The 25508-nt window shown below is 50.7% G+C and overlaps 1 protein-coding gene across 1 annotated transcript in view; it reads left to right on the forward strand.

Moving 5' to 3' along the window:
- NTN1 (netrin 1) overlaps positions 1-25508 on the forward strand; it is a 102161-nt gene that overhangs the window by 41325 nt on the left and 35328 nt on the right. The window contains exon 2 of the mRNA XM_051797518.1: positions 12444-12632. Within this exon, the coding sequence (XP_051653478.1) occupies positions 12444-12632 (189 nt within the window). The remainder of the gene's footprint in view (positions 1-12443; positions 12633-25508) is intronic.

Raw genomic sequence — 25508 nt, forward strand, 5'->3', positions numbered from 1 at the left:
TACACCAGTGCCTTGCTGGGGAGTCCCGGGACTGCCCAGCCTGGCTGGGAGCACTGAGCAGAGTCACCATCCTGAGCAGTGCAGGGGGAGGAGGGCAGACAGCTTGTCCCAACCCTCTGTGAAATACTGTCACGTCCCTGTTGATGATAACGCTGATTGGGAGGTCAGGCCCAGCAGCCTGAGCTTTCCTTCCCTCTCAGATGCCCCGGTGATAAGATAGCTCTGTTTGCCCGGGGCACAGAGGAGAGCTGTGTCCACAGCCCCGGAGTGTGAATATCCCTGAGCAAACACGACTCCTCACACCTGCACAGCATTTGGGAAGCCAACCCATACAGAGTCCAAGTGACTGTGGGATGGGCAGTGGATGCTCATCCCATCAGCTGCTGGGATTTGTTCTCAGGACTGTGTGGCTGCAGATTACCTCAGGTTTTGGAAGACTTGGAAGTGGAATTCAAATCCATCTCTGCTGAGGTTTCCCAGGTAGCGCTGAACTTTTATAAGTCATCTAACAGAGAGATCCACAAACAATTTGGGCTCCTGTGACCCACAGCTCTCAGCTTTTGCCACAACAAAACCCTCCCAGGGTCCCCCTGAGGCACCTGCCCACTTCCAGGAAGGGAAACTGAGGCACGGTAGTGTTAGGTGGCTTGGATTGGCCAAGCCATGGCATGACCTTCTCTACTTTTGGTGGAATTGTTTTTGTGCCAGAGTGCAGGGAATGGGACAGTGCAGCTGTTTGTTTGAGACAGCAGTTTGTTACCATCTGGGGTGTCCAGGGAAGTGTGTGCCCACGCCTTGGATGAGGCAGTGGTGGGCAGGAGTGGGATGGGAAGAAGGAAGTGCTGACTCTGCTCATTGCCTTGGCATCAACAGCTACTGGATTTTGGGGTGTTTGCAGAGCAGAAAGAAGGGCAGAGCAGAGAGAAAAAACACATGTGCCACTGATCAGCTTCCCACCTTCATCCAGACGTGCAGGTAAGGATGGATGGCCCCTGTTTTCATGATCACTGTAGGATAGATTGAACAGGGATTAATTAGTAGCAATCTACTGTACCTTATTAGCATAGCAGGGAGGTGTGCTGGTGCCCAGCCCCAGGCTCCTGGAATGATGTTTCCCATGCACACACCTGCCTCAGCAGAGCACTTTGCAGATTGTAGGAGCTCAGGCCCTTTTCAGGGTTGGTTGATGGTGAACTGAATCTGCCCAAAGTGATCAGGGAACTTCATTGCCAGAAAAACAGAGACACTCACCACGCAGGGAAGATCAAGACTTATTTTGGACCAGTGGTGCTTTGGAAGACACTAGTTCTTCCCTGCACAATAGCTGATGCAAGAAACCAATCCTGCAAAGCACTCATCTACTTTTAAATGCATTAATTAATATAATAGGGTTGGAAAATATTTTCCAAAAATGGGAAATGGCAGCTCAGGGTGGCTCAAGGCTTTGGTGTCATATTAGGACGTGGGTGTCCTTCTGGACACAGCCAGGGCTTTGCAGTTGGGGATGGCACAGGCAGAGATGAGTGTTTCTGGCTCTCCTGGTGTGGCCTCCAGCCTGGGAAGGGGTGCTGTGCTGGGAAGGGGTGCTGTGCTGGGAAGGGGTGCTGTGCTGGGAAGGGGTGTTGTACTGGGGAGCATCTCCTCACTGAGGAAAGAGCTGCTGAGCAGAAGTGGCTGAGCCCAGGCTGTGTGGCACAGGGACAGCCCCATGGCCAACCTCTCCAGGTGCTTGGTCCTGCTCTGCCGGGTGGAAGCGAACGCGCTGAGCTGCCAACAGCTCCCCTGAGCCAGCTCGGCCTCGGAGAGAAACAAATCCCTTCCCGAGAGCCGGCATCTGTCAGGCTTGTGTTACTGCCTGGTGTGTCAAGTGGCCAAGCTGAGGTCTGTAATTCATGAGGAAGGGGAGGAGGCCGTGGTGAGTGCTCCCAAAGCCACCCTGTGCTCTGTCTCCCAGAGTAAGGCAAGGGCTGGAGCAGCATCTGCAGGCACAGGCAGGACCATCTCCCAAACGGTCCCACAATGTGGGACAAAACAGAGGGGACCATCCCCTTGGAGAATCCCCTTGCCTGGCTTTTGTCCATACTGTAACACAGCAGTTCCATGAGCTGCTTGTGGGATCTGCCTGCAGGATAACATCCTTTCCCAGCTCCAAGAAGGATGGTATCTTATGGGCAGGGGTCCCCTGTCCTTGCTGCCACAGGGATATGGGGTCTAGAGGGGTGTAAATACACAGATGCAACCACTGGCACTGCCCAGGGAGATGAGGTGATGGGATCCTGGCAGAGAGGAGGGAAGGCAGCATCCAACCAACAGTGGGGAAAGGACAAAAGGGTGTTACAGAAGAAAGTGGTGCCGACTCGGGCTCCAGAGGGAAATCCTGCAAGAGCTGGACTTCAGAGAGGTGTTTCTGGTACAATGACACAGGGCACTGACTCTGTATCACCTTGGTGGGGGTGCTGCTCAGTTTGAGGAGAGATGCCATGGGATGAGCTGAGCTCCATGCCAGGCTCTGGCAGCAGCCCTTGGTTCCCAGCTACAGAGTCCCTTCGGAAGTGGGTCTGGCTGGGGCTGGTTTAACAATTCCCCTGGCCCTGCTCCAGAGAAGATTGGGAAATGATCTAGGGTTAAAAAAACACAGCACGTTCCTGAACACTCTTTGTTTGTTTATAAAGTAGATCCCGGCACAGCCCGACCTCACAGGAGGCTGAATTAGCACCACGGGAGCAGCAGTGACTGGGCACAGGAGCAGCAGCACTTTAAGCTGGGTCTGCCCTGGAGGAAGCACGGCCTGAGCCAGTTTAAAACAGCTTTGCATTGCTTTCACCCCTGGCTGATGGGGAACCATGGCCAAGTTTCCTGGCTCCCTGGGGCACTGATGGAAGCAGAGCTAAAGCTGTTTGTATCTCTGGTCCTTCTGGGCTGGAGAGTTTTAATACAGATTTGAAAATGCTTTGACTCTTTGCTTGGGCGGATTACACATCAGCCTTTTGCATTTTGGGTAAACTTTGCTCTGAATGAGCAAATTCTTTCAATACCTCTTTGTGCTGGGGCTTTACCCCTCAAATGGCTGATTCCTCCTCGATCAGAAATGTAGGAATGTTTATAGGAAAGTGTCTTGGAGAGGGGCAGTGATGGCCTGTGCACTGGGTGTGCTGGCTCCTGCCCCTTGGTCTGGGTTGGAGCATCACCTGAAGGTTTGCAGTGCTCAGACCCACCAGGTGCCCTCCTCTTGAGCTGCAGGGTTTTACAGAAACACAGACATATTGATGAGACCAAGCACTTGGGGCTGGGATGATGATTTTGGCAGTTTGAAAAGCATCCACTCAACCTGCAGCGGTTCAGAACTGCCTGTGGGGTCATCAGGCTGGACAGGGAGGAGGGAAACACCGAGGAGTGGGGTAGAGAGGGGAGAAAGGTCTTGCAAAGCACCACAACCCACGGAGCAGGGAGCAGTCGAGGGAAGCTGCTGCTGAGATCTGTACCAGATAAGAGGAAACCACAAGGCCAGAGTCTAAGTGGGTAAATTGTTCCCAAGTGGATTCCCCTCGGACTCTAAATAAACACTGACACTTAAGGAGCACCTCGGAGCTGAGCTGGGGTGGGCAAAGGGGGGGGCTGGTGGCTGCCTGCTATCTCTGATAACCTGTGGGTTGTGGGGTGAGCTCTCCATCAGCTCCTGCCTTTGGATGGCATCTGGATGAATTACGGGAGGCAAACAATTCATTTCAAAGGATTTACAATCTCAGGAGGCTGGGTTTGGATGATGCAACTAAATAAAGAAAGCTGATGACAGCCTGGTGTCATCTCCCACACTGAAATAAAGAGTTCACTTCCTGACTTTTCCCTTCTCAAAAAAAAAATAAAATTAATTAAACTCTTTCCAGTCAGAAGGTTATCTGCAAACTTCCTGCACAACATCTGATTTGCAGAGGGGAGCTCTTGTTGGATCACTCAGAATGTGCCTGCAAGTGCCATCACTTCACTGGCTGTGCTGGGACCTGGATGTGGGTACAAAGTGCTGTCAGTCAGTGTAGGAGACGAGCCTGGCACACACTCTGCCCATGTCCTTCTGAGTCACAGATCAGCCCTCAGGTGAGGTCCATCTGAAGCTCTCATCCCACTCCTCAGAGGTGGTTCCTCCAGTCCTTGTTGAGGCAGACTCATGATGTAGACTACAAGGCTGAAGGCCTCATCTTCAGACAGCTCCCAGAGGTTCTCTAGGTGGAAAAAGAGTCTTCTCCAGTCTCTGTTAAAGAGCACTGATGTTCCTACCAGCACACTGGACAAAGTAAAGGCAATTTGCAACCCATTTCCAGGCACTTTGAGTACAATCCTGTGTGTGCTGCACCAGGGCAAGGCTTGCTTTGTGATTTCCATCCTGTATTGAGTAAGACTTGCTTTTGTCTTGGGATAAAATGCCTTGGGTGAGAGGCTGCCACAAATCCCAACATTTCAGTGAAACACAACAGGCCCACAGGTTTCTCATCCACCCCAATTGCCTGTTGATAGACAGTCAGCTGCCTGGTGGCTTGGAAGGAGTCATTGCAGGTCACTGGACATGTCTCCAAGGGTTCCAGGCAGGAACCCACCATTCAGTAGGACCTTGCTGGCTGCGAGCAGCTGTTTGCCACGTGTGCTGGCTGGCAGTGGGGGGATCTTCACTACCCAGAGATTGTTAAAATCTGGCTCAAAATCTGAATAACAAAGAGCTGTAAATCTCCCAGAAGATAAGTCTTGTTCTTGCTCCTCTGATGCTTCCTGTGGGGCCAGAAATGCCACGTGTACAGGCAGGAAATACCTACTGAGATTCTGGTGTTCCAGTCCAGTCTGGAACTAATAAATGTGGAAGTAGTTATGAAAATATGTCCCTCCACAAAATTAATAAAAACATATATCAGACCCCAGGCAGAGAGGTTCACGTTGGAGGTTAAGTTGTGAGTGGTGTCTGTCCCTGTTGGGACCAGCTCCCATGGCATGGGGTCTGGAGGATGGACAGGCAGCCACAGTGCCTGGTTTGCAGCAGCTGCTGGGTGCTCTCCAAAGGGATCTTCTGCTGTTGGGAAGAGCTTTGGTGACCCTGCACTACAGAAAACTTGATAATTGTGCGTGATGACAAAGTAACCCTCAGTAGTTGATCTGATGGGACTTGCTCTTCCCTCCTTGGGGTTTGATCTGTGAACAGCTCTGGACTTTCTCCCTGTATCCGCTCTCATAACCACATGCCAGAGACCACATCCTGGGAGCTGGCCTTGCCAAGCTGTTGGCTGCCCAGTTTTGATGGACAGTATTTAAGCTGGCTATGAGTGTTGATGGACATCTGCTTTGCCATGGACATGCCTGGTTTACCCCTGCTGTCAGCCGGGTTGAGGGCAATTCCCAAAACACATTCATGGGTTGAAGCTGTCAAGCTGTGCTGTTTAGCATCTGCTTCTCCCACTCACTCTGCTGAAAGTTCACCCTTCCTGCTGATGGAGTTGATGATGAACATGGTAGGGCATGATGGACTTTGCATTGAAGGCAGGAGGGATCAGGGTGGGTTGGCACCACCACATTCAGCACCAGAGTCCACCAGCAGCTACCCTTTCTCTACAGGCTTGATTTAGGCAGTGAAAACTGGATTTTCACGGAATTAATCTACAAAACTTCATCAGCTTTAACCAAACATGTCCCCCATTTCTCAGTGCCTTTAGAAACTCGGCCAAGCTCGAGGAGTTCTTCTTAGAGACAGCAAAAGACACATCCCTGCCATAAAGCAATGTTTTTCTGTTTAAGCCTTGGCTTCTAATATAAGGGCAATAGATTTTCTTTAAGGAAATAAATCCCCAAATTTGTTAGCATTGGCACAGCACAGTATTTTTCACTAGTCTTGTTTCTCATTACCAGCTGAATCATTTTAGCAGGGACTTTTCTAGAAATATTCAGCCTGAGTCAGATGCCTGATCTCAAACATTTCAGTCCAAACAGAGTCTGGCTATTGTTTTTTGTTTTTTTTTTTTACATAAAAGAGAATGAGTGTCTTATCACTGGAAATCCCAGGTGGATGTAAATGTTGCTGTTACCAGCTTGGGCTTCAGTGTTGCAGAGAGTTGTTCTACTTTGCAGAACCAATGTTGACAGGGGGTCATCTCCAGGGCCTCCCGGTCCCTCAGGGATGCAGGGGTTTGGGAACTGGGCAAAGTGGAAAGTGAAGGGCACTTGGGGTGTGCATCATCCCCAGGGAGGTTCTGAGTCACTCGGATGACATCTCGTCTAGAACTTTTCCACAGAATGGCTATTTCTCAGTTTTTTCAGGCATGGAAAAGTCTTCTGTTCCCCAACCCATTTTTATGCCAAGGGGAAGACGGTCTCAGTGTGTTTCTCCCCAGGACCCTTCTTTCTTGCTTCACCCACCTGTGCAGTTTGGCCATTCCTTGCTCTTGGGGTGTTTCTCACGGGTGAAGAGAGGGGAGAGGCCTCATGGGGAGTAGCTCAGACTGTGAGGGGCTGCTCAGAAAGCCTTCAGGCCCAGCAGTGGGGGGGGTCCCATCCCAGCAGGGGATGGGGTTTTCCTTCCCCCACCACAGTGCACACTTGGCTTTGCTGCAGGCCAGGTCTGTGGCTCGGGGCCCGTGGGCGATGCCAGCCATAGCTGCATATTTTGTGGTGTGTCCACACACTTCCCTCCATCCTTTTGCTCTGACTGTCAGGAAAACCTGGGGCCTGGCGCAGACCTTGTGTCTCCCCCTCACAGCCACAACCCCCTGATGGATTTCCCCTTGCTTGAGCAAACCAAGCCAACTTCTGAGCCTGCTCCTCACTCAGACTCAGCAGCTCACGCAAATGAATTTTCCTGAGCAAACGTTTCTGTTCAGTGTCTGGCTGGGCCTGTGGTGGGTGGCACTGGGACACACAGGAGGGCAAGCAGAGCTGGGTCTGGGCACTCTACTGATGGCTCCAAGCTCCTGGGGCCACACATGGTGGTTCCACTTTGCAGGACTTTGTCACCACCACGGCTGGTGTTCACCCACATTTGGCCATTCTGCTGCAGTAGGCACGGACAGAAACCCTCTCCCCCACATCCATAGCCCTCAGGAGAGATCCCTGCATGCCACACCACCTGGGATCACTCAGCAGGCACAGCCCTGGCAACCCAATGCACAGCAGCCTGTGCTGGACCGGTGGGCTCCAGTGCCATGTAGTGGTGTGGGAGCTCATCCAGCAGCTCCAAGTTCATGCCCAGCTGTTCCAAAACCTCAAACTAGTTGCCAGCAAGCTTGAAGAGACACTGTAGGGGACCAGGGATGCTCTCCTGCTGTCTCTAGAGGGGATTTCTCTTTACCTCCCAGTCCAGCAAGCAGACAGGTCTCTGGCTGCCTCACCTCTATTGTCTCCTCTCTTTGATTTAAAGGTGGCTCTTTCCTTGACCAGTGTGGTCCTCAAAAATAAGATCCCTGAAGATATCTCCAGGGGTGCCCTGGGAGCAAAGCCCCCTCCCAGATGGGTAAGGACAGGGTGCCCTCTCAGCAGCCAGGACAGTGCACGCAAGGATTGCTCTGCAGAAGAGAAATAATGGCTCAGGCTGAACTAGCAATTTTCTAGAAAAAAGAAACTTATTTGGGAAAAGGACGATTTTAAAGAGACTGAGACTGTTCATAAATTCAAGTCAAATTTAGAGATTACTTTCAGCCTCTGGGTTCTTCTATCCCCCCCTTTCCCTTCCCCCCTTCCCCCGAATTATTGTTTGCAAAAATTAAAACAAAATGTTTTGGGGCTTTCGTTTGTTTAAAAAGCAATTTGCATTTTGAAAATTGCCAAAATATAAGCTTTGGGAGGGTGGGGTCTTTTGAAAGGGCAGCATTGTCATTGCTGAATGAAAACCACGGAGAGGAATGCGTCCTGGGAGACGCAGGGCACTGGGACATGGGGCCTGGGGGACACAGCAGCAGCACAAAGACCACAACCACAGCTCCCACCACACAGCTCCAGCCTGTGCTTCCATTCATGTATCTCCTTTCGTTCTCCCAAATGGAAAATCCTGCCCACCTTGGCCTTCTTCGAGTGATTAATTTGACCGAGTCGCTGTTTTCAATGCGGAGAAGACTCTGCGGTACTTTCTTCAGCAGGGTCCAAACCACAGCTTTCCCCTTTTCCACTCCAGCCTTCTCCAAGTTTCTGAACATCTGTGTTTAAATGAAACCTGGTTATTCATATTGGAGCCTGGCTGCTCAGGTAGAGACAGTTTGATGAAGCTCTGTACATCTGTGTGCAATAAAGCAAGCGAACAAAAGGCTTGTGAGGTCCTTGGCAAGAGGGGAGAAAGAGGAGAGCAGGAGACAGCAGCACTGAGCTTAGCTGAGCAACTGCAGCCAAACCCTTTCATCAGAGAGGTCTCAGCACCTGGTCCATGTTTTGCTCATAGCTGGGTCTGCAGCCCATGCAGGGGTGTCTTCTCCCCCAGGTGAAAAGCAAAGCGTGGGGTGTGAAGGTGATGCCAATACCGGGAGGTGATTTTTACTACAGCTGGCAAAGGCATTCATAGAAAGAAAAGTTGGGTTGCTAAAGAGCCACTTAGTGTGGCAGGGAAATTCCAACCAAGAAGCAGTGGCTGAAAATTAAAGCCAGGCCAAGTCGTGTTAGGAGCGAGGCAAAACTCTTCAGCACAGCGGGGGATTAACCTCGGGTGAGGGAGAGGGAGGGCGGGATCCGCCTCTCCCGAGTGCCTCTGTCCAGGGAAGTGTGGCCGGGTGAGCCACACGCCCAGCCCACCGTGGGGAGCATGGGGAGCACCCAGGGACTCTGCACAGGTTGGGAGATGGGATCCAAGAGCATCACGACCTGCTGCTGGGTCCACAGCACATCTGCACCTCCGGGTGATGGATCCCATCCTGACATGTCCCAGCAAGGACTTTCTGATGGGTCATTTACTGCATTGCCCTAATTCCTCTATCCCTATGTGCTATTGTCAGGAGAAAACAGGATGGCTATCTTCCTTCTGTCAGACCAAACCTCTCCCACTGGGCATCTGCAAACACATCAGGCTGCAGAGGGAGCTTCCATCCAGCCCCAGCTGGTGGCCAGGGGTGCACAGCACTGGCCACTCAGGACCCAGGCACTGAGGGTGAACACAGGAGGCAGTAATTTCAACTAAAACCACTCTCCCTGTGTCAGTTTGGCCACTTCTGTCAGCAGAGACAGGTGGATCAGGAGGGGGTGGATGATGGCACTGCAGCTGTGTGCTAGGAGGCAGTCAGTGTCCAGGGGTGTCCTCTGTGCCTTGAGAGTGCAGGTGGAAGGAGGAGACAGAACAAAGGCTGAGCCGATGGAGCCAAAAAACCCTGAGAAGTCACAGCGGAGGGGTGGCTGTTGCTCCCTGGCTGCTTGTTGTGCTTGTGGGAAGCTCACAGGGAGGTCATGCTGCTCATGGAGATGGGCTGGACCAGCCCACAAGTTCTCCCAGCTCATTCACTTCCTCCTTGGAGGGTTTATACCCCAAGGCATCCACAATATTTAGGTTGTTGATGCTGGGTGAGGACAGGGATGGCTGTTTTGGGAAGCTGTTTTGGGAAGCTCCTTGCAGCATCTTGTGAGGGTCAGCTTCTTCCCTTCTTCAGACACTGGATATTCCCATCCCTGAAGATCAATGTAAAATTGATCCCAGGAGCAGAGCTCTGAGCTGCTCTGCACACTCCACTTATTCCTCCACATTCCTGTGCAGCTCTGCTCTGGTGGGACCAGCAGAAATATTAGCAAAGAACTTGAGAAAATCCCAAGAGTCCTGTTTTCCTGGCTTTGCAAAAACATTTCTGCTTATCAAGCAACCCAAAGAAATGCGAAGATTTTCAGTCACTCTTCGTGTGGGCTCAGCTTTGAATTTTAAAAAGGGATTTGCCAATGCAATCTTGCAAAATACTTGAGTGCCAAGTCCAGCTCTCCTAAAATACAAGTTTAGGAGGAGGTGAGCTTTCACTCTCTGGGGAAAACATGCATTTCTGACAGATTCAAGGAAGAACTAAGTCTTTTGTGAGGCCATGCCACCCCCTGGAGAAATGTCTCCTCTTGTTAATCAACAGGGACTAAGTCCTGTGGTTTGTAGCACCAAAGGCAGAGCTGCTCATGAGCCTTAAGGCTTTGAACGATGGAGATGTGCCCATGTGGTCACAGGCTACAGCAGGGATGACCAACCCTCAGACTGAGGCATCTAAATCTCTTTTTTCCTCTGCTTGAGCTGAGTCCTGAGGCTGTGCCATTGATAAAGGTGTTGCCTTGGGATTTAGGTACAGCCAAGAGATCATCCTTCATGTCACAGCCCTGGTTAATGGCTGGGGAGAGGTTCTGCCTTGAGTGAAGGAACCAGCCCTTGGCTCTGCACCTTCTGCACGCCCAGAAAAAGGGTTTAATCTCAACATCTTCATTCACCTCCGTAAAACAAGGATTTTACCTTCTGAAAAACAAGGATTGGGACTCTAAAAACTTCACCTCCTTCCCAGAAGCTCAGCTCGTGTGTTCTGCAGGGCAAGAATCACCTCTAACCCCCTATTTTTACTGCGTGTGGTGGAGCCATCGTGGTGGCTGGGGCTGCTCAGCACGTGTGAGACCAGGAGGAACCAGAGCTGAGCAGCTGCTCCAGCAAGGCACAGCATGCTGCTCTTCCTGAGGTTTAGATGGGAGGGGGAAAGCCTCCAAAGAGGGCACAGAAAGCGCCTGGTGCGTGCTCCTGTGCTCCTTTTAGCTGCAAACAGGCTGTTAAAGCGCAGCATCAGCACATGTGTCTGTGGGACCGGCCAGATCTAAACAGCAGCCATTCCCTCGGGATGCAGGAGCGGTGTCTCCGGTCTCCTTGATGGCCATCTCCTGTTTCAGGAGTTGACAAATGCACCCACAGGCTGCTGGGCTGATCTAAAGGAGAGGCAAACCATGGTTCAAAGCCGTGGCCCTGCTCAGTGTCAGGAATCTCACTCCCTCCCGGCCGGCAAACCGCTCCCGGGACGCTCCTGTCACCACTGGCTGCTGCTCCTGCTCTGCCAGCGTTTGGTGGGGACCTGAGGCTTGGCCTCACCACGCCAGCTGCAGGAATTTCGACTGCAAGGCATGGAGAGAGCAGGCTCCATCCCACTGGTTGGATGTGGATGGAGGATTTCGCTCTTCCCTTCCCTTTCCTTTCACGTCTGGTGTCAGCTGGGAGTTGTTCCTGATGAATAATGCGGAACTGCACTGTAATTTTCTGGGTTGAAATTTGATAATTAAGCAAATATAGCATGTCTTTGTGTTGGGCAAGCACCATAAGGTAAACAGGAAGGAATGAGGGATTAAGATGTCTCTGCTCTAAAGGAAGGTGACAAGCCCAGAGCCGTGACACCTTCGTGCTGAGCCGAGAGGCCCAGCTGTGGCCTGGCATGGCACAGCTGCATTGTTCAGGGGTGAAGAGCAAATAAAAGCAAGGGGAAAAGAAAACAAGCTATAAAATTCTCAGCAAAGCACAGAGCCCCAGCAACTGCCTCTTGATGTCCCCGTGACAGCTCTGGGGAGAGGCAGGCGAGGGGTCGGGCTTTTGAAGTCCTTAAGTTGTCCTTTGCGAAGGCCCCCTGTTAAAATAGTGCCTGTGTTGACATTAGGCTGCATATGGTGGAGGAATTGGACATCTCAGTCACAGCACATGCAATCAAAGCACTGGGGGACTTCTTGGTATTTGCCTAACGGGGTGTCAGGCCGGCCCTGCCCCAGGCGGGATGGGGGATGCCGAGGCAGAGGTGAGGTTTATCAGCATACCTGAGGCTGCAGAGGAGTAACAGAGCCTGTGGCATGGAAAGACAAGGAAGAAACCAGCTAGGAAGGTCTTGAAATGGTAGTTGGAGCTCAAACACACACGTGTGTCAGAACTGGTGAGAGTGGGACTACCGGGAAGGTCAGGCAGGTGATGATGGAAATGCCCTTCCTGCAGGGGTGGGCAGAGGGGGCTCCTGAGGTACTGGGAAGGGAGGGATTTCATGGCAGTTTGGGGGCCTTTGTGCTGAGCAGTAGCACAATACAAAGTGAGAGTGGATGAGAAGGGAGAGAGCGGTGCTTGCATGGGACAAAGTGCTTGTGACAGAGCTGGAGGAGGAGTGTGGGGGGCTGTGCTCTGTTCCCTGACCATGGATGGGCTCCCGGTCCTCACAGCCCTGCCTGCACCCAGATTCTAATCCACATTAAGAGCAGGGAGAGGCAAAGGCACATTTGCTGCAAGTCAGGATAGTGAAATGAGGTTTTAGTGATCTCAGCTTCCCCTCCAGAAAGCTGGACTTATCACACAGCCTTGGTCGGGAGGGGGTATGGGTTAGCAGCTGCACCAAAGCATCCCACCCTGTGACACCCCGCTCTGACAGGGCACACCGGGTGCCCAGCCCTGCTCACACAGGCTCCCCTGGGCTTGGCACCTCCATGGCTGGGCACAAATGGTGACGATCTCCACTCTTTGCCTCTCTCAGCCTGCAACTGCAACCTGCACGCCCGGCGCTGCCGCTTCAACATGGAGCTGTACAAGCTGTCGGGGCGCAAGAGCGGCGGCGTCTGCCTCAACTGCCGGCACAACACGGCGGGGAGGCACTGCCACTACTGCAAGGAGGGCTTCTACCGAGACCTCAGCAAGCCCATCTCCCACCGCAAGGCCTGCAAAGGTACCGGGGTCGGGCGTGGGACAGCCAAGACCCCGCAGCTCCTTCCCTTCCAGCCCCTTCCTGCAGCTCCTGCTCCCGCAGGAGCCAAACTCCTCCTGCTCCTCCCTCTCCCAAACCAATTTGAAATGACTTTTCTTGCCGTTTGAAATTGCTTTTCTTGCCCCCACGTTCCCTGATGTCACCTCTCCCTGGTCTCCTCCTGGTGAGGACGGGGCCATCGAAATACAACAAATCCTCACTGCTGAGAATGACTTTATTTCAGTGTTTATCAGTTATCACGTGCCTCATCTGCTAACCTGGTCATCACACATGTAAAGTGCATAAAATCCCAGGTATGGGGTCAGATGTAGCATCTGTAAATCAGCCTCCCCCGAATACCCTTCTCCAGCTCCCCCACTCCACCCTCGCCCCGGCACTGCTGGGGCACAGGCAGCGCTTAACCCACGCACAGAACATGTCACTCCTCGGGACGAGGAGGGAACAGTAAAAAGGGAAACGAGTTTATTTTGAGCTCAGAGTTTTTTGAGATTTCCTCGTGTGGACGTGGAGGCGAGCTGGGCTTCAGCTGGGGCGGGAGCAGCAATAAGAGCAAATCCTGCAAATGAACCTTTTCCGCTCTCAGCTGGGGGAGACGTAAATCCTGAACCTGAGGGGCAGCGAAAGGAATCAAGCAAACATTCAAAAGCCAGACTAGAGAATGCTGGTGTTTCCCACAGAAATCTTCAGCTCTTTTCTCTCTAAAGACTCATTTCAATAAGAAATGAAAAGCTTTTTGGCCTTAGCTGGGTATTTTTGGCTGGAAAGTTTTGAGTCTTCAGCATTTTAATTTTTAATGAAAATGCTGCTTCTTTATTTTTTTTTCCCCACTGAAAACAGACACTTTTGGCCAAAACAGAAAAAGAAACCACTTCTTTAGATAGTCCTATTCCTCCCTTTTCACCTTGTAAAAACTATTCACACGAGATATTTTCGACCCACCCTGCACTGAGGCTCCTAACCAGCTCCAGCTGATGTGTGGGCTGCTGGGAACCCCATCCATGGGCCTGGGCGGCAGAGGAGCTGCCATTTCAGGATGCAAGGAGCCAGAAGAGAGGGCTGTTGAGGGGCTGAGCCACTTCCATGCCAGCCCCAACACCTAGAGGGACCCCAGCTCTGGCAGGGAGCTGCATGCTATGAGTGGAAATGCTTTGTCTCCCCATCCTGAGAGGATCTGTGTCGGAATAAAGTCAGCATTTCTGCCTTCACAGCCAGGTCACTGATGAAATAACAGTGAAATAGCAGTGAAGGAGTGTTCAGTTGGGCCAGTCAAATGGAAATGGTGAAGGTGTGGGCACTCCTTGTGGGATGCATGTGGGCATCCATCACCCTCCATCAGCAGCACTGCTGCTGTCCAGAGCCTGATTCCTGTCTACCTTCCTTCTCCCCAGAAAGGGTTTTGGGCTGCCCTGCTGGGAAGAATTCTTGCCCTCCCCAAGGACAGTAAACTCCTTCCCAGGGCTGTGGTTTCTGCCTCCCCAGCATGGGGACTTCTGGGGATGTGGTGTGATTCGGAGGAGAGGAGGGCTCTTTGTCAGCCATGGGCTCACTGTGCATCCACAGGAATTCCAGTCCTCTGGGATCAGCACAGGGAGCATGGAGCAGGAAGGGGATGCTTGGCTGGAGGGTAGGATGGATTCTATCTCCTGCTTTTCCATTCTGGGAAAATGCAGTCTCTGCCCTGTGTTGGCAGTGATGTCCATGCTTAACCCTCTCTTGACTGATCCTGGCACTTCCCAGGACCATCCTCATTCCTGCTTTTCCCAGCTCTCCTCCCTGGCCAGGCAGCCTGTTCCCCTTGTCCTGCCCATCCCTCCTTGCTGTTCCCTGGCCCTTCACTCTGCTGACCTCTCCCTGGCTGAGTGGTCCTACCCAAAAACACAGCTGGGTGGTACCTGCAGGTGGGAAACCTCAGAGCTGCCTCAGTTTCCCCAGGAGAGCACTGGGAATTCAGGCACTGGCCTCCATGAGGCCCTCCACAAGGATTTTAGGCTGAATTTCCCAGTTGCTGGGTCATTCACTCTATTAAATGCTCTTTGCAATTGTCCTTCTCTCAACCTCTGCCTTCTCAAACTGCTCCTGCACTTCAAATTGGAGGTGGCCGAATTTAAATACTTCTCCAGCCCCCATGGTTTGTAACAGATACAAAGGTATGTGATAACTGTGCTGAGCAGCTCCCAGATTGCAGCCTATGAGCAGGATTTCACAGTACTTGTTGGGTTATTGTTGGTGTAATCCACTGTTCTGCATGAAAGCAGCAAAATGAAGTTTCCTACAGCACAGGCATTCCTTTGAAAACTCGTTTTCCTGAGGTCTGTTTATGACACAGTGCAGGTTCATATTCCCTCTATTTTTCTTTCCCAATTCAGGGCTTTTTCTGAAGGAATTGTTAAAAACAGGCATGTTTAAAAAACAACCCTATCATCTAACAGCTTCAGCCATCTCACCATTGATAACAATATTCATTTATCATCTCACCAAACCAGCTGACAATGGGCAATCCTCTCCCAGAGCCTCATCTTGACCAAATGTGTTTCAAATTGAGGAATTAACCATTCTGAAGCATCTGCCATCTCCCTCACCACTACCTGCTGTCTGCTCTCACCCACCAGACTGTTTTCTCTGTTAGACTTGAGTCTTTCAGCCATCACATTGCTCTGATTGTGTTCCACATGCAACAAATTTAAATAAATGCATACGATAGAGCCCTGGTGCCCCGGGAGCTGCCAAGAGCACGTGACACACTCACCTACCCTGGCAAGTGTGTGAGCTCACAGCAAACACCCCATGGAAGAGCTGCCAAGGAGATTTTTGTACTAATTCAACTCCTTTATTCAGCCTAACACACACATCCAGCTAAAATGCCTTTCCTCTCACTCACATTCCTCATCTCCCACTCCATCCTATACAAGAGGTTATGCACCTCAACTCGTAACACATCTAAGGTTAGAAAATTAGAGAGGCATTCTTTTCAATGCTTGGTTGGCTATTTATGCAAAAATACAATGTTGCAGAAATGTTTGCACAAGGTCTACTTAATTTCAACTCGGAGAAAAAGAGAAATCCACAAATTTTGCAGGTGTTCATAGGGCACAGCGTGAGGCTTAGGCAGCAAAAGGTGAGCAGAAAGCAGAGCTGGGCAACATCCTCCTACCCATCACAGGGCTGTTTGGCTTTCTAATAGCCAAACCTATAATAACTGTTAAATTATAGATTTTTTTTTTTTAATGATCTGAAGTCGTCTCAGCAGCACAGATGAAGGCATAAGAAGCTGGGCTTTAAGGATGACTTTTCCCTGATGGTTAACAGCAATGCAGCTGTGCCATGTAATTCGCCTCTGCGTTTGCTTCCAGTGGTTTTCTTGCAAAAATGATAAAAGCAAAGAATTTGTCAGTGCCCAGAGATGCCTTGTCACAGAGCCACACAAGGCAGGGCACGGCACGGAGTCTGCAAACCACATGCAAAGGAATTGATGACAGATGGAGCGGGGATATTGCATGAAGTGGCAACGCTGGGTGAGCGCCAGAGCCTGCCAGGCTGGGGCTGGAGCTGGGGCTGGGGCTGGGGCTGGGGCTGGAGGAGTGTGGCTGCTGTGGGTGGGTGGTCAGGCAAACCCAGGGACAGCAGTTACTCAAGCCAGGGCTCGGGTTCCCCCTGTGTTTTGAGGTCAGACCCCAGAGCTGATCTCTGCGTGGCCCCATCTGGGGACTCTGGGGCTGGAGGAGTCCCGTGGTCCTGCTGCTCCTCCACCGGGGGGGATGGATGGGCTCATCCCAGAGGGCAAGGGAGCAGGATGCCCTTTGCCCTGGACACGTCAAACCCCTGGTGTTGCATTGACCCTTTAGGTGTGGGGGCTGTCCAGAGAAGCAACAAAGCTCCAGATATAAGAAATTTTGCACATTCGTCTTTTAAGACAGACAAGGATGAATTGTTCCTTTCTCACTAGTTTTTGAGAAAGCACGAAGAGTTCCCAACACACCAAAGCCGTGCTTCCAGTTCCTTCTGCTTTCCCTCTGCTCCAAATGATGTTGCAAGTGAAATTCCACATCTGGGTCCTGCAAACCTTCGTCCGCCCCGCTCTGCCGTGGGCCGCCGTAAATCAGGGCCCTGGTGTTATTTCTTTTGATTAAATTCCCTCCTGATATTTGCCAGATTATTGGCACTAATGTAATTCTATTGGAGCAGAGAGTCTGCAGGATTTTATAGCCCGGCTGTAAAACAGCTCTGCACTTGAGGGAGAGGCTTTACACACTTTTTGATGAAAAGATGACAAATGATACACGTTTTGAATGCACTTGTGCTGAGGCTGCCAGTGTAAACCCCTTGTAGAGAGGCAGGATTTGGCACCTGGAGAGGTCACATTCATTAGGACTCCATGTTTTGGTAAAAAATGGGATTGTCTGATTCCCTGGTGCTGCCACAGCTCCACGCCTGTGCAGAGCCTGGCAGGTTTTCCATCTGCACTGAAGTACTTAATGGCTTGTTCAAAACCCAAAAGGCACTCCCAGCCTACCTGCCCATCCTGCCTTGTAACCACAAAGGGTCAAGCCTTGACATTTTCATTTTGGAGGCAGTTTGGGTCGAAGCAGAGGGAAGGTGAGTGCCATCCCCATGGGCTCAGCCTCTGATCCTTGATTTCATGGGTGCAGACACAGGTTTTCTTCCCACCCAGCTGCAGGCCCTGAGTGGGGGGGACTGACACAGTGGAACCCCTTTGGCTCCCGGTGCTGCCTGGAGAGGGGAGCAGAGCCTCTGGTGACAGGGACAGTGGGACGAGTCCCCGCCTCTCTCCACTGACTATAGAGGGAGCTGCGTGACCAGCTTAGAGCTGAGAGCTCATTCCCACGAGGCTGAAGCCAGGGGAGATGGAACCTCTCCTTGCTGCCCAGAGGCCCGCTGGGAATTTGGGGTGCAGAGGGCAGTGGGGATAAACCCCACCTTAGACAGCAGAGTCTGACAAGGGGCTCCCTGCCATCAGTGTGCTGGTGTCCCACTTGTGTCCCACGGGCCATGTGCAGGACAGTGAGATCAGTCTGTCCGTGGTTTCAGTTGTGGTCAGCACCCCTACACCCTCAGGGATGTCCCTGCCATCGTGGTCCCCAGTCCACACCCAGGTAGAGGTTAGGCCAGCTCGCAGCTAACACATCCCACACATAGAGATGGCCTGGCTGGATCCCCTACACCAGGGCTCCAGGGACAGCAGGGCCACCAGTGGTGACTCCTGACAGGGCTCCTGTCCCCAGCCTTTCCTTGTCTGCAGTGAGTACCTGCTCCCCAGGCACCCTCCCATCACTGCAGGGAGCCCATCCACGCCGAGATGTGCCCTTGGCATCCACCTTAGACAAGGGTGAAGTGCAACCCAAGAGAGATGTTCCCCTCTCCAGAGCAACCTCATTTTGATGCCCATCTCCAGTCCAGCTCAGTTGTTGTTTCAAGGCAAAGTCCAAGGCAATACTTTCTAGGAATTCACACCAGTGAGTTGTCCTTAATTACCAGACTTCCTTCCCTTCCTTTTCTCCTTTTCTTCCTCTTTGAAGACCAGCTGGAGCTACTGTTCAGATGAGAGATGAGCCAACTCATAGTGCTGGTAGAGCTTGGGTCGAGCTCATGTGTCAGGGCTTGGTCATCTCTGAGAAATCACATCACTGGAGAAAGTCCAAATTCCAAGGCATCGATCTGCCAAGCGCAGACTTTCATTTCTCCACAGGACATGCCCTTCCACTGCCACGGGAACAGATTTCTAGCTGCTCTTCCATTCTGCATTTGTTAGTGGCTGTGCCTTAGTCACCCCCTTCCCCAAGGCCCCTCAAGTCTTTACATCGATATTACTCCAAGTGCCAAGAGCTGATTTATGGTTTCTGCATCTAAAACTTGTCATCAGCAACCCCCAATCAGTTGGGGAAGGTTTATGGAAGTGCAGCTTTGAGCTGTCCGTGCTCACGGGTCGCTATGGGGGGGTGTCCTGGGGCAGCTCAGGAGTTCCAGAGCCACTGCCACCAAGTGCCACCTCCTCTATGGCACCCCCAGGACCCAGGGCAGAGCTGCACCATTCACCAACTTGGGCTGGGAGGGTCCCAGAGCAAAGAAGGGACATGAGTATTACAGAAACTCCTAAACTGGTTTGCATTTGTTGTGTGAAAACGTGGAAAAGGAGTGATTTTTTTTTTTTCTTTTTCAAATGAATAATGAAGCTCAACACAAGGCATCTACCTGGCCATTCCAGCTTTTTAAAATCCATAATTTTAATCATGTATGGTTCTCCATTTTAGTGCAAATTAGCTGGGATGAAGGTAAACTCCTGCTTTCTGGTCTTCCCAGAAACTCATCACTGGTTTTTTCCTCTCTCTATCTTCTGATCAGGGCCACCTCCCATAACACAACAAAGTTTAAACAGATATTTGCTTTCAGCAGAGGATATTTTAGGCAGTCCAGGATTGAAACCTGGATGCTTGGAGAGAGCAGAGAGGACCTCAGACCTCCCTCCCAGCCCCAGGGGCTGGCAGAGCACCAAGGGGCATTGCCATGAGTGAGGAGGCTCTGCCACCCACATCCCAGATAAAAAAATACATGTGCTGGGAGTCTCTGCTCTGCTACAATCTCTGGAAGTTGGCTTTCAAGGTCATTAACCAAAAAAACAAAAGAAAGAAAATTTAAAAAAAAATAAAAAGAAAAAAAAAGGAAAAAGAAGAGAGAGGGGTTTGTCTGTTTGCCTGTTGATAAGGTCAGAGCAAAATCACCTCCATGCCAAAAATTTTCCTGAGTTGCCGCTGTCTTCTGGCTCCAGGGAAGTCAAGAATTCCACATATTGCTCCCACCAGGCACTTTTGCTGTGGGATATGACTCCCCTGCCAGCCAGGACTCCTGGGACTGCTCTGGGCAGGCCCTGTGCACCTTGAAGGAGGGGACTGCTGCTTATCTGGACTCCGGTTCTCCTCCAAAGAACCACACTGGTACTTCCAGAGCCCTTTTCAGCAGGGCTCCCCTCTCTCCCAGGAATCTTTTGGACTTTGTTGCGTTGGTACAACTCCCTTGCATTTAAAGGTAAATTTGAAACAAACCTGGTTTAGGGAAGGGGAGGTGAGGAAGGGACTTTTGACATCTTCAGATGGGCTGGGAAAACATGTGGACATAACCAGGACACCAGTTCATGGGTCAGGGGCCTGACCTGCTGCACAGACCCCGGAGTGGGGCTCTGCTGTCTCCACTTGGCATTCCCAGCCCAGCCAGGAGCTCCTGCTCCCAGGGGAGATGCACTCAGGGCCCCAGCACGTTCTGTGTGTCACAGCCCTGGGAATGCTCTGTCAAACCAGGACCCCAAACACCACCCCCCAGGAGAGGGACACCCCCAGGTGAGCTGGGTTAGAGATCCACCTCCACCTGCATCGCTTTTGGTACGGGAGGGGAGGAACAGCCCAGGGAAGGGATGAGCTGAAAAAGGGAAAGAGGAAAGGGTAAAAGCCATGGCAGAACCTGCCAGCACTGTGTGGGGCTTGCAGGGTTCAGGGAAAGACACTCTGCTGACTCCAGGGAACCAAAAGGTGTGATGAGGAGGATGGAGGATGGAGGAGGCTCCTCTAGAGACCCTCAGAAGGACCTTGAGTCTCCACTGCAGCCTAGAAATCACCCCCCAGCACCTTCAGAGGGGAGATATAGCTGACAGCTGAGTCCCAAATCCATGTTAGGCACTTGGATGATCCAGCTGAATCGGAAAATGTAGATAGTTGATTCCCTGACAGGAGCTAGCTCTGCATTCCTGAAAAATCACATCCTGGCAATGCTGGTGCCCAAAAGGAGTTTTATTGGCTAAACTGGGGGCCAACCATCTTCAAAACTGTGGCTTGGGTTTGGTTTTCCAGCAGAGATACATCCAGAAGCAATCCTGGAGGGCAGGTTTGGACTGTGGTTTTTCAGAAGTGATGGCATGTGACACAAGAGAGGGGAATTTGCACCCTAATTAAGAAATAAAACCAGACTAAACCCCAGTTCTCCATAAGTCTCAGACTATGAACAAAAGTTGCTAAATTCACTTGCATAGCCAGACTTCTGCATATCTCCAAGATAGAGGAAAGACAAGGAATAATTTGCCTTCTCCACAAGTGTTTTCAAACTGTTGAGATAATTTCCTGCTTCAGACCAGTTCTCCAGACTGGAAAGTCCTCCAGGCTCTCAGATCCTGAGAATTAAACCAAAGCTCTGTCCTGATCATCCACACACTCTGGTTTTCAGCATTGTAAAACAAAAAGGCTTTTTTTTCTGGTGGAAAAGGATTTATTTTCCACTTAAACATAGGCTTCTTGGAGCATTACAAATTAGTGACTGGGATTTGTGCCCCGAGAGCTCTCATTGCCATTTTCCCCTGCACTTGAGGTGTTGGGGGCTCTCCTCACTGTGGATACTTCAGTGTCCCATAAGGGCCATGCACACTGAAGGGATTCCCCTCTGCAGAGCTTTTCCTAGAGTTTCTCTCTCATCTTCTCCACTGCCTTTTTTTCCTGAGGCTTGTGGCAACCTCATTATCTCTGAAACTTTTGCTCTGCTGCCAGATTTGACTGAAACACTGTTAGTGGGAGAATACACTTGTAGGAACTTCATTTCCTCAGAAGCCATGCTAAAAACACATCAGGAGGAGAAAAGATGTGCCTTTTTTTCCCCCCTCAAAATTAGTATTTTCTAACACTCTTTCCCCTGCAATGTCTCCCACGAAAGCAGGATGAGCTGTATTTTGCTTCAGAGTCATGTGCCCCACTAAGCTGCTCTTTGCCTGGCCAGAGCTTTCCCTGCAGGTCTTAGACCAGACTTGACATCTTTTGATGGAAAAACAAAAGGGATAACATCCTCCATGACAAAACCCAAGCCCTGCCAGCAAAGCAGGGAGAAGCAAGCCCCCATGCTTCATCCCGGGGTGTCTCAGCATCCCTGGCTGAGAATCACCCAAAAGCCGGAGCTCCCAGACGACGGGGGAATCTCTAGCAACTTTTTTAACGAGGGAATTTTCGAGCATTTTGGAGAGTGCTGCCATAATTGTCTTATTGTCTGTATCTCTAATGCCTGCCCATAGTGTGCCTGCCCAAAAAGTGGATTTATTGCCGTGGTTCAAAGCCCCCTCCGGATTAGCGGCGACTCCTGCTCAGTGGAGGCTTTGTGGGCCCGTCTGTTCCTTGTTATGGAGAAGACAAAGACAAGGTCTAATCTGTGAAATTTGGCCCAAACTGCAGGGCGCCAGGGCCCTTGGCTTCCCCGGGTGCCAGTTCAGGAGGAAGAAATGGGAGAGCCCTGAGAAGCGGCGCAGGAGGAGGGACGCTGTGGAACACCAAGAGATTATTTGGCTTCGCCCGATAAAAGGAGGAATTCATGTTCTGCTGGCAAGAAACCTTTAAATCTCCAAGAGAATGTGCTGAGGGACATTGTGCATGAACATGATCCTTTGGAGAGCTAAATCCAGTTCACAATATCGCAGACAAGCCGACGATCTCCTTGCAAAGCAGTTAATAGTTAATATTTAAAGTCATTATTAGTATTCAGGGTTAACACAGAGACATTTCAACCTCTGCTTCTGGTTAAGCAAACTGGCTGGGGCCAGACTGGGTGGGTGCACAATAAATACCACAGTTTCTCTTCCCCATGACATAAATCTGTGGGATTTGCAGGACGTGCTGCCCGTGGTGGAGATGCTCTGGCAGTGGCTGTGGTCTCCCCCATCCCCACAGGGTGCTGCCCTCAGAGCCAGCACCACTCAGGTGCACAGAGATCAGACCAGATTTTCCTCATCCATGGACAAATAACTGGGATAGGTCTCCAGAGGAAGGAGAGCTGCTTGTTTTGAATCGATTCCCCAAAGGCAGGAGCCAAAGCAAATCTCCTAAAATAGCCTGCCCAGGTCAGGACTTTGTGACAGTTTCAAGGGGTCATCTCTGGGATGGATTATGGATACCATGGGAGAGCTGGACCCACCCAAGGAGTTCTCACACCTTGCATTCCCTGGGCAGATATGTCCAGAGGAACCAGGATCTCAGTATGCAAGTTACTAAAGACAGTGGAGCAGGAAAAAAATAACTACAACAACAAGAACAAAAAGCTCATTTAAGTAATAATATTGGAACCACACCTTTAAATACTAAAGCATAAGGCTGAGATATGGTTACTGCACCAGGTTGTGTTATTGAGGCAACAGGCAAATTTGAGCTGTTTTGACATTTCGGTGTTTAAAATACTGCTGGAATCCAAGAGAAGGGGTTTGAAAGAAATCTGGGTTTGGGGTATTTTTTTTTTCCGACAGAAATTTTCTGCAGCCACATTTTTCACTCCCATTGAAGTCTTCAGAGGAGAGAAGAAAAGCAACCACAGGGAAGCAATTTTTGGCCGTGATTCTGGAAAAGCATTTTAAAGCGTGGACAAACATAAACGTGCACCTAAGGCATCTGGGCTATATGAGACATGAATTCATACTTAAAATTAATGTGATTTCTCAGTATAGGGAACTTCATCAGTGACCATTGTAAATTAAAGTGTTTCTTTCCAGTCTGATGCACTGTTGGGTCACTGCTCAGTACAGAGGTCACGCTTTGGGCAGTTGGATCTGGAAGCCCTGTGAGGTGTGTGATCATGGCAGATCCAGTGTGACAAGAGGAAATCTGCACACCTTGTAGAATCAAAGCCTTTCTTCTCAGTCAAAAAGATTTTTTGTCATTCTGAAAGCATCTCAAAGACACAGCTTCCCTGAAAGCAGGAAGATGTTAATTCTCCAAAAATGCAGGCCTTTTCAGGTACCTTCTCAATAAAGGTCACACTTGAGGAGAGCTAAGCCTGGAGATTTATCCCTCTGTTTACCTTTCAACACACGTGTGTGGGGGAAGATTAGCAGCTGGGAATACCTCCGACCAAAATTCAGAGGAGGAAAAATATTTGCACTTTTGTCATGCTATTTGTCAGCCTTCAGCAGGGCAGAGACACCCCGGCAAGTTCAACCACTTTCCCAGGGTGTTTTGCATCCTTCCATGAAAGGCCCTAAGATTTGCTTGCAGGTATTTTTTCGTCCCAAACCTCGGCTGAGGCACAGAAATGTGTCCCTGCCTGTGCTCGGGCTGGTGATGCTCTGCCTCAGCAGGTTTGTACATATAATAGTGGCTTGTCTTGGAAGCTCCAGACAGAGATATAAAACTCCAAGACAGCCGGTTCTGCAAGAGCTTGGCCCCAGGGGAAATCTCCTCCTAACTGCAGGCAGTTAGTAGCTGGCTTGGAGTGCTTATATCCGTATATATATTAATCCCAGCTAATGTAACTACAGATGTTCTCATTCATAGCCCTATCTAATCCTGTTGGGCCCTTGCCATGGTGTCTCGTAGCATGAGTTCTACGAGTTAATTACGTGCAGTGCAAAGAAGCATTTCCTTTTATCATTGAAAAAGGTTGCCTTTTAAATGCCTTGAATGTCCCTTTGTCCCCGTGTTTTAAGGACCAGTGAAGAGGAGCACCTGTCTGACCTTCCCGGCGCTCAGCGTTGCTTGGCACCCCTCCATCGTCTCTTGGCAAGGCATCCCTAATCTTTTCCGTCCTCAGATGGGTGCCTCTCCCTGCCTTTCACTGCAGTTCCCCAGCTGAGGACGTGCTATTGATTTCTATAGTGCCACGATATTACACATTCACTGTTACTCTCTACCCCTTTCATAACACAACCTCCCATCTTGTGGCTCTTCTGAGCTCCGTTGCAATCAGCCAGATGTTTCATTGACTCCTAGATCTTTTCCTGGAGTGGTTGCAGTTAATTGGGACCCTTCAGTGTGTATGAGCCATCCTGTTCCCTCCTTCCAATTATGCAGCCTTCTGTGCACCGGATTTTGGCTGCTCTCCCCTCATCCATTCGGCCAGTTTGGGTCTGTCTCGCAGAAGACCAACACATCTGGACTAGCCAAGTTGCACGGGGTCACCTAGAAATGCTTTTAGCTCCCTGCTTTCCACTCCATGATTATTTTATAAGAAAAATCAGCTTTTATGGGCCGAGGCACCCCCACTGCTACCATCAGTGCCCATTAAAACCTCACCATAGATTCCTGCTCCTTGTTTCCTCCTCCACAGCCATGTTTTCGAGCAGCAAATAATTTCATTTTTCCCTAGAAATTCCGGATCATTTCTGCCACATCAAAGATTTTTCTTTAAGATTTTCTGAAAGAACTAAATCCTGATGGTTATTTCCTTCCCCCAGTGCTCTGTGGACTAACAGACTGCAGACCCACTGTTTTCTTGCACCGACATAATTCCTCTTTGCTCCTCTCTCATCTCATTGCACCCTTGCACCCTCCTCTGTGGGGTGATCCTTTCAAGCAAGGCATGAGGATACAGTAGAAAAATAACTTCTTATCCCCCTTATAATCCCCAGTCATGTCCCAGATACCCTCCTTTCCTGATCAGTGAGCTTTCCTCAGCCCTGGGGCCCCAAGGGCTCTGCTCAGTGCAGGGCACTGCTGACCCTCTGCATCGTGGTGGGTGATGGACAGATCCTTGCACTCAGGGAAGTTGAGGCCTGAAAAGCCGTTTTGTGAGTCCAAAGGTGCCCATCAGGAAGGTCATGGGGATGCCAAAGGGGGCGTTGGCAGCAATCACACCCCCACTGTGACTCTACTGCAGTCTTTCCTCAATTTGGCTTTACAGCCCAAAGGAATTTGAACCGTACTAGAAAAATCAGCATCAAGCACCAGCAGCCCAGCCACTCCACGGCTGGGGAAGGAGAAGAGCCTGTAATTGCTGGCTGCAAGTGTTTGCACTGGCCAGGGAACTGCAAATTACCTTTAATTGCTCCTAATTGCTGGCGCTGGTTCAGTTTCTCTAGGACAGGGACGGCAAATA

Source organism: Manacus candei, unplaced genomic scaffold, assembly GCF_025592945.1.
Source record: "Manacus candei isolate 608988 ecotype Guabito, Panama unplaced genomic scaffold, ASM2559294v1 h1tg000047l, whole genome shotgun sequence".
Taxonomy (NCBI): domain Eukaryota; kingdom Metazoa; phylum Chordata; class Aves; order Passeriformes; family Pipridae; genus Manacus; species Manacus candei.